The sequence below is a fragment of the Dendropsophus ebraccatus genome, chromosome 7, assembly GCF_027789765.1.
Source record: "Dendropsophus ebraccatus isolate aDenEbr1 chromosome 7, aDenEbr1.pat, whole genome shotgun sequence".
In the NCBI taxonomy this organism is placed as follows: Eukaryota; Metazoa; Chordata; class Amphibia; order Anura; family Hylidae; genus Dendropsophus; species Dendropsophus ebraccatus.
Genome location: NC_091460.1, coordinates 111132903 through 111150250, shown reverse-complemented (window position 1 = coordinate 111150250; position 17348 = coordinate 111132903). Strand labels below are relative to the sequence as shown.

At 43.0% G+C, this 17348-nt stretch overlaps 1 protein-coding gene across 1 annotated transcript; it reads left to right on the top strand.

Moving 5' to 3' along the window:
• The first annotated feature begins 283 nt into the window (after positions 1–283).
• CCNG2 (cyclin G2) lies at positions 284–8794 on the top strand. The gene is made up of 8 exons (XM_069978168.1): positions 284–539; positions 1940–2084; positions 2824–2961; positions 3046–3296; positions 4597–4675; positions 4769–4867; positions 5346–5551; positions 6637–8794. Exons 2-8 carry the CDS (start codon positions 1947–1949, stop codon positions 6773–6775), a joined length of 1050 nt encoding a protein of 349 aa, XP_069834269.1. The 5' UTR covers positions 284–539; positions 1940–1946; the 3' UTR covers positions 6776–8794.
• Positions 8795–17348: the final 8554 nt, after the last annotated feature.

Genomic DNA, 17348 nt, shown 5'->3' with positions numbered 1-17348 from the left:
GTCTTTTCAAACTTATACTGACAGGAGGCGGTAGGCAGGGATTTTAAAACCCAGTGACGTATGAAACTATTTTATGTATACATCCGCAGAACTACATGTTCTATTTTTCCTCGAAACCCGCATTCTTTGGCGAACCTCTATGTTCTTTCTCATGTTTTACACATTTAGTCATTATTTTACATGAATTAAGGGGAAGCTGTTCGCAAAGATCCCTTAGAGCCGCTCGGGACTATTTTCTTGTCAAGACCGTGTTCTTTGTGTTGATTTTTGTAGCAAATTCCTCCGCGCGGTGACGTCTGAGGCTCCAGGGCGTTGAAGGAGCAGAAACAAAAACAAGAAGGAGAGAGCAGAGGCTGGAGGAGCAGGAGGCCATCAGCGATTGCTTATTATTACTGTATATGATGGCAGCCATGGCCGGACGCGGGGGCTGCTGAGGGGCGCACCACTCTTGCCGGATCTTTTAGGATTACAATGTCGCGACTGTGAGGTGACAGGATTCCCCTCTTCTACCTGTATGTCACGGCGGACACTCAGTGCAGGTGAGCCGCTATCTGTCAGAGCTGTGTGTGGAGGGGACACAATGGCTACCCTCCTGTTGTGGTGGTATCACACCTATCTGGTATCTAAGCTGTATTGTCTGTTGGTGGTATCACACCTACCTGGTATCTAAGCTGTATTGTCTGTTGGTGGTATCACACCTATCTGGTATCTAAGCTGTATTGTCTGTTGGTGGTATCACACCTATCTGGTATCTAAGCTGTATTGTCTGTTGGTGGTATCACACCTACCTGGTATCTAAGCTGTATTGTCTGTTGATGGTATCACACCTACCTAGTATCTAAGCTGCTTTTTGTTGATGGTATCGCACCTACCTGGTATCTAAGCTGTATTGTCTGTTGGTGGTATCACACCTACCTGGTATCTAAGCTGTATTGTCTGTTGGTGGTATCACACCTACCTGGTATCTAAGCTGTATTGTCTGTTGATGGTATCACACCTACCTAGTATCTAAGCTGTTTTTTGTTGATGGTATCGCACCTACCTGGCATCTAAGCTGTTTGTGTGTTGGTGGTATCCAATCTAGTATCTAAGATGTTTTCTGTCTTGGTGGTATCCCATCTATCAAGTATCTAAGCTGTTTTGTGCTGTCTTGTGTGTTGGTGGTATCCCATCTATGTAGTATCTCAGCTGTCTTGTGTGTTGGTAGTATCTAAGCTGTTTTGTGGGTTGGTGGTATCCCATCTTTGTAGTATCTCAGCTGTTTTGTGGGTTGGTGGTATCCTATGAGTCTAGTATCTAAGCATCTTTGGCAGTGTTCCCCACTATTATAAAACCACAGCACCTACTGGAGCATGGTGGGAGTTGTATTTTTCCCCGGCCAGAGAGCCCTGATCTGTGGTATATACCCGTATCCCTAATCGCTGTATACTGCGCCGTCTGTCCTTCCTATTGGTATATACCCTGATCGCTGTATACTGCACCGTCTGTCCCTCCTATTAGTATATAACTAGGTAAGAGATGAGCTCCATATCCGATGCTGTATATAGGGATGTGCAGGCTTTCTGTATGAGGGGTCTGTGTTGTGGTGATGCTCTCTCCCTCTATAATGGAATGTGATGGGGGAGGTGTGAGGGGTCCTGGGTTATAGGTGTGTATATAAGGTCAGGGTCTGATGGGGGGGATGTTTGTATTTGTGATCAGCTGAGATGAGGCTCTGGCTGTAGATACACAATAGATCTCCTCTCACTGTTGGGGATCTCTCTTGGGCTGTGTGGACGTGACTGCTGATCTGTAGCTCCTCCCCCTTCTCCCCTCCTCAGACCCGCCTTTCACCCAGGTCACGCCCCACACCAGCTGATTGCTCAGTCTTGTAGCCTAAAGACTCTAGTTGTTTTGTTTCTAGTTGTTTTTTTATAAATATATTTATACACTTTATTAGATCCAAGATGAAGGATTTGGCAGCCATGGATAACACCAGCAACGAGGCCTTCAAGCTCCTGAAGCAGCTGAACGTGCATCTGGAGCAAGAGAACAAGTACCAGCCCAGGGAGAAGGGCTTGATCCTCATAGAGTCCACTGCAGAGGTGAGAGGGGGGTGGGGAGGGCTTGTTTATCTCTGGTAGCTAGGTGTAGGCTATCAGGACTCTCTTCCCAGAGAAACTTTAGTCTACTGATACTGTAAAAGGATTCTATAAAAGAATAATCTGATGATCCAGCGCAGCCAGCAATGTCTTGTGTAATAGACTAGAAGTGGGGAAACGTATTGAACTATTATGAACATTTTACTAAACTAATAGATTTGAAGTTTTCTTTCTCATGGTTTATAGTTTTCTATAAACGCCCTATAATCTAGACTGTCTGATAATTCAGCACCCAAAAGATTAAAGGACATTTACTATATGTGATATGAGCTTTGATTTGTCTTTAGGGTACAAACCCACTTGACGTATTTGCTGCGTGAATCAGTCTTAAAAATAAGCAGACACAACGCAGGTTAGCTTTACACGATTGTTCTGCGTTAAAATACGCAATTGCGTATTTTTGAAGCGTGAAGCTTGTTGTTAACAACCTGTTAAAAAAAAACGCATGTAGCTTCACGCTTCAAAAATACGCAATTGCGTATTTTAACGCAGAACAATTGTATAAAGCCAACCTGCGTTTTGCCTGCTTATTTTTAAGACTGATTCACGCAGCAAATACGTCAAGTGGGTTTGTACCCTTAATATTATACTGTCATTATACTCTGGAATGATCATTTTGGGGTGTAAATTCTTAATATTGCCGAGATTATTAACTCTTTATATGTGTTTCCTTATTTTCTAGAATGACAATACAATCTGTCCAAAATCCAGAAATGCAAAAGTAGAAGATTTGTGGAGTCTAACTAACTTCTTTGGCTTGAGAATGGAGACTTTTGTCCTGGCTGTGAACATCTTGGATCGCTTTTTGGCCATTATGAAGGTGAGGACAGAGGATTTCTGAGATTAGAATTGTCTTACTGCGATGTAGTGTTCTATAAGTTGTGTATTTTCTGTTTCCATTAAGGTAAAGCCAAAGCACCTCTCCTGCATCGGTGTTTGCTGTTTTCAGTTGGCAGCACGAGTTGTGGAAGAAGACTGCAACATCCCGTCCATCCATGATGTGATCCGCATCAGCCAATGTAAATGCACTGTGTCCGACCTTAAGCGTATGGAGAAAATCATTTCAGAAAAATTGCACTTTGAATTCAAAGCAACCACTGCCTTAACCTTCTTGCACTTATACCACACAATAGTTCTCTGCCATTCCTCTGAGAGGTGAGTGTGCACCTCCCCCCCCCCCCCCTTTTTTTATGACACTCTTTTTGTAGGAAGTTTGCAGGGCATTTCCATTGTTTAGCATTTCTCATTATTTTGGCACTATTTGTGTATGTGGGGCACAGACCTACTAGAAAATTCACAGCCTCCTGTAGTATGATGTTCACCAAGCGTCAATTACACCTTCATATGGTAAAATCCTTGAGTAGTCCATACATGTGGGATCATTTTACAACTCCACAACCATTTCATGTTCAGCTTATTTATGTAACTTAAAGAGCAGTAGATGTTTGGAACAAACTTCCAGCAGATGTGGAAGGTGAATCTACAATAACTGAATGTAAACCTGCTTTTTAGATGGACCAGGTGTTCCTTTTTTTTTTTTTTTTTTTTTTTTTTTTTTTTTTTTTTTGCTGACAATCTTCTGTTTTTTTTGGTTTTTTTTTTTTCAAGCGCCTGGCGATGTTCTTTTGCCGTGCATTGGCCCAGCTCTATACGCTGGAGGCGGACCTTCTGTCCCTCAGTGTGACAATATCCCCTTCCCTCTGTGATGTGGCTCCATTGATTCTTATAGAGCCAAGTCACATAGCAGAGGGGACGTGGACACACGGGGGCGGCAGGCCCGCCTCCAGCATATAGAAATGGGCTGGTGCACGGTAAAAGAACAGCGCCAAGCGTGGAAATCGGGCAGCATTAAAAAAAAAAAAACAACAAAACATTTTATACTAAAGTTGGTCAAAGGATTTGGTCATCAAGATAAGGTGTATATGGTCTCCTGAATGTCCACAGACAGACTGGTTAGGCGTGATGGTTGTTTGCTGCCTGACCCTCTTTCTTATTGGAGAGAGAAACCGAGGCCAGAGCAGTCTGGCAACTGCTTACCCTTCCCCATAGGTTACAGATAAGAGATCGACCTTGCTGAATGTTCATTTTTATAGGAAAGAGAACTGTCGGTCTTACAATTATTGAAGGTGTATATGAACCTTTTATCAGTTCAAACCTATTGGGGTCATGTGATCAGCAAAGAGGAACAAACCACCTCTACTACAGAGGAGTGGGTCAGGGCATCTTTACTACCCTAAGTGAATTAATATGTAAACTTAGAAGATTGTCGGCAGAAAAAAAGACTAACTTGGTCCATCTAGTCTGTCCCTGTTCTCTATTATCTAATGATCATTGACTAACTTGCCCCTTTTTAGACTTGGTGGATGTCTTCCTTCTGTAGTAGATTTGCTAGGAATATTTTGCTTTCCAGAACTTTTAAAGTATTCAATGTAATATATTTATTTTCATTCTGCAGGAAAGAAGTATTGAGCCTTGAGAAACTGGAAGCACAGCTGAAAGCTTGCAACTGCCGACTCATTTTTTCCAAAGCAAAAGTATGTTCTGTGTTTTATTTGTGAAACTGATAGTCAGACTGTCCCTGATAAGAGTTCCCAGGATTACAATCCTATTTGTCTTTTATTTTCCAGCCCTCAGTGTTAGCCTTGTGCCTTCTTACGCTTGAAGTAGAAACCTTGAAGTCTCTAGAACTATTTGAGATAGCTCTGCGTGTTCAAAAACATTCAAAAGTAAGTGACCTGCTATCTTTAGGAGAAATGCATTCTGGGAGGAGGAGTTTCAGGTGAGGTTTTACAGCTTGCCTGGGAACAGAAGAGACAGATCATCTGACCTCTGTCTCAGAAGGGAGGGGGAAGACATAGAAGTGGAGACAAAGTGGAGCAGGCAGTGAGGATTTTCAGCAGCTTCAGGGTGTGAGTCAGGATGTGCACACAAGTTTAGTTTATGGGTGGGGATTGAACAGGGTTAATGCTTTCTCAACTGGAGTTTCCCTTTAAAGCAAATCTACACTAACCTTGCCCATATACTGTAGATTTTAGAGAGAGAGAGAGGGGGGGGGGGGGGGGAGAGACACTTCTGCTCCCTCCTTACGTTTCAATAGAATGCATGGAAAAGGTTAACCTTGTTAGTATTTGGATGGCATTAATATAACTACAAGCTTACTTACAAGTTCCCTGAATAAACTAAAGAAATTTCCTTTCCTTCCAGGTTAACGACACAGACATGCTTTACTGGCGGGAGCTGGTATCAAAGTGTCTAGCCGATTATTCCTCCCCAGAATGCTGCAAACCTGACCACAAGAAGCTAGTTTGGATTGTGTCAAGACGCACCGCACAGAACTTGCATAATAGTTACTACAGTGTTCCAGAGTTGCCAACTATTCCAGAGTATGGCTATATGAATGAGAGTGAGAGGTATGTACTTGAAATTGTGGTCAATGCTTAAGAATACTATAATGTATCAGTGTAGCTACAAGAACCGTGCTTTCCAAAATGCCAACATAAATTGACAGCCTTTACAATATCTATTTTTTTCTATACTTCTGAATTGATGGTCTGCAAAGTATCTATGCGTAGCCTGGCAGGAGGCTGAAAAAATATATGTCAAACTCCTATAGCAGTTTTAAAGGGGTTGGCCACCCTTCAGCTTATCTTAGAAAAACTCTGTATCAGTAACCTATTGATATACAGTGACTGACCTGCAGAGGAATGCTTCATCCACTGGCATTGTGTGCGTGCAATGGATCTCCCATCTCTAGTTGGTGGCCAATGAAGGGAAATGTGACTTACACTGTGCCTCAGGAAAGAATTGCATTGCAGGAGGACGGAGCCACATAAGGGAGTGTTCCTATGTATGTTGTTTTTCTACAACCAGCTGAAAGATGGCCACTTGTTTTTCCAAATACAGCCTGACTCCAAAGGGAATGAAATTCAGCATACCCCATCCTTCTAACCACCAACATAATTTGTTATAGGAGGGCAGGGAGGATCACACACACACACATTACTCTATTTGTAGTGAGCACTTCACCCCCCAAAAAAATTATAATTTTGTTTTTCTAGCTAGTGGTTAATGTTGCAAATCTTAGTCCCCAGCTGTTAAGACTGGTGGCAAAATTTTGTAAATAACAAAACTTGTAGCACTCCTACACTGTGACCTGTCTACATTAGGGGTTGGAAAAAAAGCTACTTTCTGGCAAAAACAGCACCACTCTTGTCCCCAGGTTGTGTGTGGTATTTCTGTAAGAAAGTGGTCATGTTGTTGTTAAGCCTTTGAGTGCCAAACGGCCAGAGCTGTGTAGTGTAGTCTTTTCATCCAACTGGGCGCTCAGAAGCTTGTTCAGGGATCAGGCTTTGATGCCGTTCGCCGGTAACCATCTGTTTACTGGCTTGAGGTAACGTGGGGGAGTTTTCGACTGTGTTCATGAATAATTAAATAGAATTGTAGGACTGTTAGATTCTAAGCGTTCATATGTAATAAATGATTTTTCTCTCCTTAGTGAGGATTCATGTGAAGACATGAGCAGTGGAGAAGATAGTCTGAGCAGTTCTCCTCCAAGTGACCTTGAGGCGTCTTTCTTTTTTGATGACTGCAAGCCAAAAGTGAAATGTCGTAGTCGTCACCTGTACCCTTTGTAGCAAAGGATAAAACTATTTGTATGCATGTGACGTCATTATACTACAATATGACATGGATGAGATATGAGGTTGTTTCACAAGTTGGAGATTTTATTTGCTTACACAGATTGATAAATATTTTAGAATGACCCCCAAAACAATCATGTCTCTTGGTTTTTCCCCTATTTTTGGTTTTAGGTTTTTTTTTTTTTTTTTTGTACTCTACTTTTTCTTCTTACTGTTGAATTTTACATTCTTACAAATCTTCACTTATGTTTAATGTTACTACTACATTCCATAGTTTAATGAACTATATTTTATGCGATTAACTTCTTGGTAAACGCTCTCTAGTTCGATAATTCTGTTTTTCTACTCACAAGCTGATGGGTAAAATATTTCTTATTTGAGGATTTCCACCAGTCTATATAATTTTCAATGACAAGTGTGGAGTAGTGCAGGGTTTGTCTGTTCTCTTTTGACTATAACCCCTGTAATCCCCCCCCCCCCCCCCAGAGATCCCTCCGGTCCTTTGGCATACAGTAAAACGTATCACACACCTGACAATCAATGGGCAGTTGTTAAATTCTATCCACCGGTTAATACCCCTAAATCTTAAAGGGTATACGTGGAGTTGACAATACAGTCCAAATAACAGACAGTATATTATAGCGTAGGAGGGACTAAGCAGATTGATTTACACAGTTGTGTGAAAAAGTTGAGCTTGTCACTACTTCACTTAATTTTCTGCTTGTTCTGCTCTTAAGAGTCCAGTGGGCTGTCCTATTCAGTGATTGACAGCCTTACAAGTGTGTATACAGTCAGCTCTCAGACACTGATTAGGACCGCCCACTGGACTCCTACTAAGCCTAGATTGAACGGGTATAGAAATTACAAGTTCTACTAAATCTTTCCCCACAAAACCTGGATCTCAAACTGCTCAGGTCCTCCTGCTCTGTAACATGATACAGGTAGATTGGATGGCATTTCACAGGTTCCCTTTAAACCAAACTTAGCTGCGTTTTAAGAAGCAGGTGGTGGTCGTTGTGTAGTTCAGCCTCTAGAAATATTAAATGAATTACAATGGCGTCAGTCAATTCTGTTACCTGTGATCTAAAAACGGCAATTGTCACCTATCCAGTAGGTTGGTACCATGTATTTTATTGCTTTGCCACTTGATCTCGCAGACAATCCATTATTCCACAACATCTGCATATATTAATACCAGAAAAGTGACTGAGGGACTCGGACGCTTAAAGCTTTGTTTAATTATTCATTTGCATGCTTTTCATTGTGAATGTATTGTTTGGTCGTGCTAGTTTACGCCAAGGGTTAAGTAATATATTACACACAATATGTTTGGTTAAACAGTACAATCCCGCTGCTTTGCAGTGTTATATACTTTAAGCAACATATCGAAGCATAGTTATTTTGAGCAATGAAAATATTCTCAATGATTTAACATAAAATAGACGAGTAAACAGAATGATAAGGCTTTACAATGTAGTACATAGAATATCCTCCTCATCAATGATTGAATTGCTGTCTTGTTGCCAAACTAATGGGCGCCTCTTGTTTTCACCCTATAGAGAGGACTGGTCAGGAGTGTTAAAGAAAAAGCAAAAAAAAAAACGGTTCCTAAGTAGTTAAAAAAAATAATGAAAAAAATTCTATATATTAAAACAATACTTGTGTTATGTATATTTGGCTACAAATGTGAATTGTGAACATGTTAGATTTCTACATGTATGTTCATGTAGGTGTGTGTGAAGGTACAAATGTGAATGGTGCTGTATATTAAAATCTATTGTGCAAAAAACAAATGTACAGAAAAAAATATGTAAATTTTAAAAAAATGTACAGAAAAATGTAAAAAATCTAAAAATGCACAGAAAAAAAACCCTGTTATTTTTGTACATGTATGTAGCATTTTGTTAAACGGCATGTAGATATTTAATTTATTCCATATGGCGTATATTGTTTATTAGACTGGCCTGGTTTTCTACAGCAGTCTTAACTAATAAAAAGAAATACTTTTACAGATGTATGTCTCTGCTTGTGATTACTCCCATAGTGTGACCAGATCCCAGGAAATATGAAAGTATGAGTAAAGGATTTGTAGGGGGTGATGCAAAACAAAAAGCAAGCATGTTCTTTTGATCCAATGAAAACCTTTTAAACATACCGGCATTGGTTTCTGGGAATGCACATGGAGGCATAAGGCTGGAGAAAATGGCACAAAAGGTATAGTTCCAAGGCAAGGTTCAAACTTTTACATATAAAACATTCTAGGCTTAAAGGAGCATTCCTCTGATGTCAGGAGGGTTAATCACAGTGAGGTCACCAGCAACCTGACCTCAGATTAACTCTCCCAGAATTACAGAGTGCAGAGACAGCCGGCCAGGGACACTGTTCACATGAGCTGTCTCGAAAGGGAGGAGGGAGTTCAGAGCGGACACAGAGAAAATATCTCACAGATTTTCATGTCTTTAGCAGAGCAGCAGACTCAGAACTGGGGAAAGGAGACTGAAAAGATAAGTATGGGATGAACTGTTATGGTGCGTTTACACAGGCAGATTTACAGACAGATTTTGGAAGCCAAAGCCAGGAATGGATTTGAAAAAGGGAGAAATCTGTCTTTCCTTTATGACCCGTTCCCTGTTTCTGATCTGTTCCTGGCTTTGGCTTAAAAAAAAATCTGTCAGATAAATCTGCCTGTGTAAACGCACCATTAGACTCAAGGCCGTATAAAACAGCCTGGGCCAAGTAAACAAGAGCAGATCGTGTTGGTCAGGGCTACACAAACAATTCAAGAATTCACACGTACCATATTGCAGGAGATTTCAAGTTTCGCGTGAAATCCACAGCAAAGTTTTATATTGAAGTCTATGGCACTCCATTCTCGCAGCGGCAACCCATGAAGCTCTAGTAAAATCCATACTCAAGAGAGTTAAAGGTGTACTCCAGTGAAAATGGTTTTCTTTAAAATCAAATGGTGCCAGAAACTTAAAAATGTACTTCTATTTCTAAATCCAGTTTTCCAGTACTTATCAGCTTCTGTATGTCCTGCAGGAAGTGTATTCTTTCCATGCTGGACAGCAAGAGAGGTCTTCAGTGGAATTTTCTCCTGCTCTGGACAGTTCCTAACAAAGACAAAGGTGGCAGCAGAGAGTACTGTGTCAGACTGGAAAGAATACACCACTTCCTGCAGCACATACAGAAGCTAATAAGTACTGGAAAACTAGAGATTTTTAAACAGCGTAAATTACAAATCTCTGGCACTTTTTCACATCAGTTAATTTAAAAGAATAATAATTTCCACTGAAGTATCCCTTTAAAGCTGTGCTGGAAAATAATGTTGGCCATGAAAAATATTGACACACTGGGTACAATCTGGCCATTTTCACTTCAGGGGCGTACTTGCTTTTGTTGCCACGGGTTTAGACATTAATGGTGCGTTCACACCTACAGGATCTGCAGCAGATTTGATGCTGTGTTCAGTTATTTAAATGAAATCTGCTGCAGAAAATCAGCTGCAGATCCTGTAGGTGTGAACGCACCCTAAAGGGGTTTTTCAGGATTAGAAAACAAGCACAGCTGCTTTCTAGCAAAAACATCACCACCCCTGTCCTCAGGTTGTGTGTGGTATCACAATTCAGTTCTATTCATTCGGTGGACCTGAGCTTCAAAAACACACCCAACCTGAGGGCAGGAGACATGCTGTTTCTGGAAGAAAGCAGCCATGTTTCTTTAAAGTGACACTGTCACCCCCTTTGTGCATTCTGACATCTCTACACAGGTGTAAAGGGTAAATTTAGCGTTTTTCATACCTTATTTCATATCATACGTCATGGTGTTTGTTCAAGTAAAAAGTGTCCTTTTATCAACTGCAGATTGTATTAAGTGGGCGTGGCCTCGTGGCATTAGCGCCACTTAACCTCGCCCACAACGACACCGTTGACCCTAAAGGGGGTGGGGTCTAGATCTTTCAGCCAGTTTGTTCCAATGGCCGGTGGGGGGGCGGGGCCAACTGTGACGTTGTGGGCGGCGCTAATGCCGTGATGCCCCGCCCGCTTAACACAATCTGCAGTTGATAAAACATTACTTTTTACTTGAACAAGCACCATGACGTATGATATAAAATAAGGTATGAAAAACACTAAATTTACCCTTTACACCTGTGTAGAGATGTCAGAATGCAAAAAGGAGGTGACAGTGTCACTTTAAGCATTGGCAACCCCTTAAAGGAGACCTGTCACCCCGGCACGGGGGGGTGACAGGTCCTCTTTAAATGGCTGTGTGTTGAGATATTTTGAAGGCACACATTACACTGCTATACAAGCTGTACACCGACTGCTTTACATTGTATCAGTGTTATATTCTGTGTCGTCACATGACAAGATATAATAAAATACACTTATATACACTTATAAATAGAATAAACTGTTGTGTACCATCTTAAAATAACCTCCTGTGTGTAAGCAGTGTGTCACCGGTGACGTCAGGGAAAATATTTCTGATCACTCACAAACTGGTATTTCAAGTCATCAGACTGGATCTGGTTTTGGAAAAGAATGTCTTCTACATTACATCCCCATTCCTTATAACAAAGGTCAGGTCGGTGCAGTCCAGGTATTTCAATCTCTTATATAGAATTGTTGTGTTAGATATAGTAAAGCTCCGCCTCTTTGTAGCTGTCAGACATTTGTAATTGAATTGAAAGGGCAGGGCTCAAGTATGCAGTATATATTGGTATATTGGCTTAAGGGGGGTCAGGTCAGGTAATTTTGCTCAGGTAAAATACATATTGAATTATCCCTCCTCCTGGAGACTTATGCTACTTTTACACGGAACGATTATCGGGCGAATTTTCGCGATAACGATCGAATTCGAACGATAATCGTACGTGTAAACGCAGCGAAGGATCGATAAATCGTTCATTTTGATCTTTTAACATGTTCTTAAATCGTCGTTCGCAAAAAAAACGCCGATCATTCCGTGTAAACAGTCGTTCACTGATTTTACCTATGTGTGAGATAGGCTTAAGCGATCGCAAAACAAATTTTCTGTACGATATATCGTTCCATCTAAACGCTGATCGTTATAAAAAAAAATCGTTACTTCGAAATCGTTAATCGTACGATCGGGCCAATAATCGCCTCGTGTAAACTTAGCATAATGGTGCGTTTACACAGAAAGATTTATCTGTCAGATCTTTGAAGCCAAAGCCAGGGACAGACTATAAACAGGGAAAAGGTCATAAAGGAAGCCTGAGATTTCTCCTCTTTTCAAATCCATTCCTGGCTTTGGCTTCCAAAATCTGTCAGATAAATCTGCCTGTGTAAATGCATCATTATGGTGCGTTTACATAGACAGATTTATCTGACAGATCTTTGAAGCCAAAACCAGGAATAGACTATAAACAGAGAACAGGTCATAAAGGAAAGACTGAGATTTATCCTCCTCTCAAATCCATTCCTGGCTTTGGCTTCCAAAATCTGTCAGATAAATCTGTCTGTGTAAACGCACCCTAATAGAGCCCTAATTCTGCTATTCAAACCCCAATAGGAATAAATGGGTTGTACAGCACCACTCTGGTTAATTGGTTGTTTCTGATATTACAGTTAGGGTCCTATTACATGGCCGGATGATAAACTGTAAATGAACTCCGATCTGCTAGATCGGCCCACGTTTACTGAGCTATTACATGGGCCAACTAACGGGCAGCAAGGGCTGCACGGACATCGTTAGAGATGTCCGTGCAGGCCTTGCCTTTAGTGTAAAATAATAAGATATTAACTTACCTTATCACGGTTCCTGGTGTCCTCGGAGGCCTTCAGTGCAAATACCCGAACAGAAGGCAGAGCTGCAGAAACCGGTGAAGGCCTTCAAGGACGACCGGGAACGTGGTAAGGTAAGTTAATATTTTATTATTTTACACTACAGCCATCGGCCATGCATCACTATTACATGTAGCGAGGATCAGCCGATAATTTTAAGTCTGGGCCTAAAGAAACGGTCAGCCCATGATGGTTTCATCGGCTGATCGTTCTCTCTATTACTGTTCTCTTAGATTCGGCTGATTATTACTCCGTGTAGTTAGGCCCTTAAGCCTGATGCACTTGAATATTTCATGTCTCTGCTAGTCGCAGCCCTTGTGCAGTCATGCTGAGAAGCAGCCAGTCTAATGTGATGCCCACAGAGCCTCCTGCTGTTAATTATTGGCCCGGCCAGGTAAGGGGCCTTTGTTCTCCAGATCCAGCAGCTCTAGGAGAATAGAAAACAAGAGGTGTGTTGTTCTCGGCCTATAACAGCCTGGTATGTTACCGAGGACACAGCAGTCTGAAACTAGGCAAACAAAGGGAATCACTAAATATTAACCTAGACTTCATTACTGTGGAATACAAGACAGTCATGGTGGATACGTGCTGTATAAGTAGGATCTGCGGACAGCATTCTATAAGGAGCATACAAGATGATTCTTCTAGGGTAAATGAAAAAAAAAATATTTTTTTTTCTTAAAACACACATCTTATTGCTAAACCTAAATGAGGTTTTGCCATCAGTATCACTCATCACCTATGTATAGCATTTGAGATTAGTAGGGGTCCGCCTTATCCTAAGAATAGGGGTTCTTGTGCATTGGTTGGACATGCACGCTATAGCACCACTTCACACTATTAACCTGTACTGTATTCAGTTTTCTTTGCCAAGCCCATACAGTTGAATAAAGCAGATATGTGCATGTCTGAAAGCTTAAAGGGGAACTCCGGTAAATAAAACTTCTTTCAAATCAACTTGTTTTGTAGTTTACTTCTTAAAATCTCAAGCCTTCCAGTACTTATCAGCTGCTGTATGTCCTACTGGAAATGGTGTTTTCTTTCCAGTCTGACACAGTGCTCTCTGCTGCCGCCTCTGTCCATGTCAGGAACCATCCAGAGCAGTAGCAAATCCCCCTAGAAAACCTCTCATGCTCTGGGCAGTTCCTGACATGGACTGAGGTGGCAGCAGAGAGCACCACATCAGATTTATATAACTAGTTAATTTGAAATAATTTTTTGTTTGCTGGAGTACCCCTTTAAGGGTTTGTACACAGTGCATACACAATGCAGGGTATGTGAAGGGAAAACTTTTGTTGAATAATTCAGGATCCACAGTCCCACATTTACCCAACAGAGGCCAAAATAATTCTTCTGTATGGAATAAAATGGTAGACTGTGCTTTTCTATACAAAGGCAAAAATAGGAAGAGTATATAGCAAGGTACAGATTTTTAAATATAGGAGCCAATGTGGGACTATTTCTAACCAACAGAAGGGTCGAAGGCAATGAGAACAGAGACTTTAGCATTAGAGATAAGTGAGCCAAGCCAAGGTTCAAGTTTGAACCCAAACCACCTGCATTTAAATCCCACTGTCTGCCTGCTCCGTGGGGATGATGGAGACCACCCGAGTCCTGCATGGAAAACATGGATACAGAATAGGTCATAGCCTGTATCCCTGTTTTCCAGGCAGGTCTCGGGCTGTCTCCACCTTCTCCTTGGCTTGGGAAGTCAGCGGGATTATAAAGCTGATGGTTTGGGTTTCTGGGCCCGGCTTTAGCACATAAAATGGATGAACAGATAAAGCAACTCTTACTGGGACACTAAAGCCCCTATTACACGGAACGATTATCGTTTAAAAATTTGCTAAAACATTTGAAAATGAGCGATTATCTGTCCGTCTAATAACACCCAATGATCAAACGACGAATGAAAAATCGTTCATTTTTGTCTTTCAACATGTTGAAAAATTATCGTTGGTAGTTCGCTGATTGTTTACATATTTGTTCGTGTAATAATTCGTTCGCCGATAAAACCTTTGTGGGTTGTTCTGAGGAACGATTAGCCACCGTTAAACGACCTAAAAACGACTGTTCATAACAGTAATCAGTGAATGTAACAACCTCAGAATCGTTTGCTAGTTATCGCTTGCGATTTACCGTTATAGCGAATCTTTGAGCGATAATCGCTACGTGTAACACGGCCTTCTTGTTTACATGTCTTGCCTCGAAATATCTGCCCCATATTTATCCTATGAAAATTGATAGGTTTTGGGTATGGTCTGAATGCAGTGGGACCACTACAACCCATTTTCAATATATTGTAAGTGATCGGGAAATCAGGTGTATCTTGCCTTCTTGTCCGCCATTGCATACAGGGCTATATCTTGTACGTTGTAGACATCCCAGCAGTAGCGGCTAGCTATGTCGCATTTATTTAAGCAAATGTGAACCCAGTGACTGAGGCAAAGGCTGAGCAGTGGATAGTATGTTACCGCTTAGAGATAAAGATTAGTCTGCCCTTGGATTGGCCGGTGCTGGAAAAAGGCTGACATGTCTCTTGTCTGACCTAAAAGTCTGACGGTGTTACACTTATAGTATGTGTGCTTTTCTGGGGTCAAGGAGATAGAAGACAACTTCTAAACATAGTCACCGCCACTTTGCAAGTCTCCTATAAATAACTTGCATTTGCCCATGTAAGAGGATAGTTTGCAGCAGTTAAGTACACCAGCCAGCCATGGCATAGGAAGGTGCACACAGACACAACACAGCAGCTGTGATCAAATACAGGATTTCCTGCTCAAAGATGTTGCACATTATTAGCATTCAAGGAAACACAAAACCACAATGTGACAAATGTGCCCAGAAATGAGCTGTTTACTATATGTTAATATGGAACAGACAAGGAGTGGAGTGAAAAACATACAAGTGCATGGAAATCAACAGATACCATAGTCATAAATATACACTAGCCATAAAAAGTTAGGGATATTTGGCTTGAGGGTAAAATTTATGGAAAATTAAAAAGTTCACATTAGCAGCAATGGTGATTTCCTCATCTCAAACAATTTATTGAAACAAAAGCCAAGACCAGTGGTGGGTATACCCCAACAACATGTCACTGTCTCTATAACTTGGCATGTGCCCTTCAGCATCAATTACAACTGACAACGACATCTCATGCTGGTCACAAGTTACCTTATTACCTAAGGCATAGCACCCCATTCTTCTTGAAGGGTGACCCTCAGGTCTGGAGTACAGAATTTACACAGTTTACCAGCTGATCCCATAGGCTTTCTATGGGATTGAGGTCTGGAGAAAGTACAGGACATTCCATGTGAGGTCTGCCAGTCTCCCGCAGCCGCTCCATGTGAGGTCCCCTAATCTTCAGCAGCCATTCCATGTGAGGTCACCCCAGTCTCCAGCAGCCGCTCCATGTGAAGTTCCCCAGTTTTCAGCAGCCGCTCCATGTGAGGTTCTCCAGTCTCCAGCAGCCGCTGCATGTAAGGTTCCCCAGTCTCCAACAGCCGCTCCATGTGAGGTCACCCCAGTCTCCAGCAGCTGCTCCATGTGAGGTTCCCCAGTCTCCAACAGCCGCTCCATGTGAGGTTCCCCAGTCTCCAACAGCCGCTCCATGTGAGGTCACCCCAGTCTCCAGCAGCCGCTTCATGTGAGGGTCCCCAGTCTCCAGCAGCCGCTCCATGTGAGGTTCCCCAGTCTCCAGCAGCTGCCACTCCATGTGAGGTTCTCCAGTCTCCAGCAGCCGCTCCATGTGAGGTCACCCCAGTCTCCAGCAGCTGCTCCATGTGAGGTTCCCCAGTCTCCAGCAGCCGCTCCATGTGAGGTTCCCCAGTCTCCAGCAGCAGTTCCATGTGAAGTCCCCCAGTCTCCAGCAGCCGCTCCATGTGAGGTTCTCCAGTCTCCAGCAGCCGCTCCATGTGAGGTTCCCCAGTCTCCAGCAGCCGCTCCATGTGAGGTCCCCCAGTCTCCAGCAGCTGCTCCATGTGAGGTCCCCCAGTCTCCAGCAGCCGCTCCATGTGAGGTTCCCCAGTCTCCAGCAGCAGCTCCATGTGAGGTCCCCCAGTCTCCAGCAGCCGCTCCATGTGAGGTCACCCCAGTCTCCAGCAGCTGCTCCATGTGAGGTCACCCCAGTCTCCAGCAGCCGCTTCATGTGAGGTTCCCCAGTCTCCAGCAGCCGCTCCATGTGAGGTTCCCCAGCCTCCAGCAGCCGCCCCATGTGAGGTTCCCCAGTCTCCAGCAGCCGCTCCATGTGAGGTTCTCCAGTCTCCACCAGCCGCTCCATGTGAGGTCCCCCAGTCTCCAGCAGCCGCTCCATGTGAGGTCCCCCAGTCTCCAGCAGCCGCTCCATGTGAGGTCCCCCAGTCTCCAGCAGCTGATCCATGTAAGGTCCCCCAGTCTCCAGCTGCTGCTCCATGTAAGGTCCCCCAGTCTCCAGCAGCCGCTCCACGTGAGGTCCCCCAGTCTCCAGCAGCTGCTCCATGTGAGGTCCCCCAGTCTCCAGCAGCCGCTCCACGTGAGGATCCCCCAGTCTCCAGCAGCCTTTTCACGTGAGGTTCCCCAGTCTCCAGCAGCCACTCCATGTGAGGTCACCCCAGTCTCCAGCAGCCGCTCAATGTGGGGTTCCCTAGTCTCCAGCAGCCACTTCATGTGAGGTCCCCCAGTCTCCAGCAGCCGCTCCATGTGGGGTTCCCTAGTCTCCAGCAGCCGATCCATGTGAGGTCACCCCAGTCTCCAGCAGCCGATCCATGTGAGTTCCT

Excerpts from the sequence above, each read along its gene's own strand:
- CCNG2 (XM_069978168.1), top strand. The coding sequence starts at position 1,947 with ATGAAGGATTTGGCAGCCATGGATAACACCAGCAACGAGGCCTTCAAG. Across the intron at positions 2,085-2,823 it reads TCATAGAGTCCACTGCAGAG|AATGACAATACAATCTGTCC; the intron begins GTGAGAGGGGGG and ends CTTATTTTCTAG. Across the intron at positions 4,676-4,768 it reads TCATTTTTTCCAAAGCAAAA|CCCTCAGTGTTAGCCTTGTG; the intron begins GTATGTTCTGTG and ends TTTATTTTCCAG.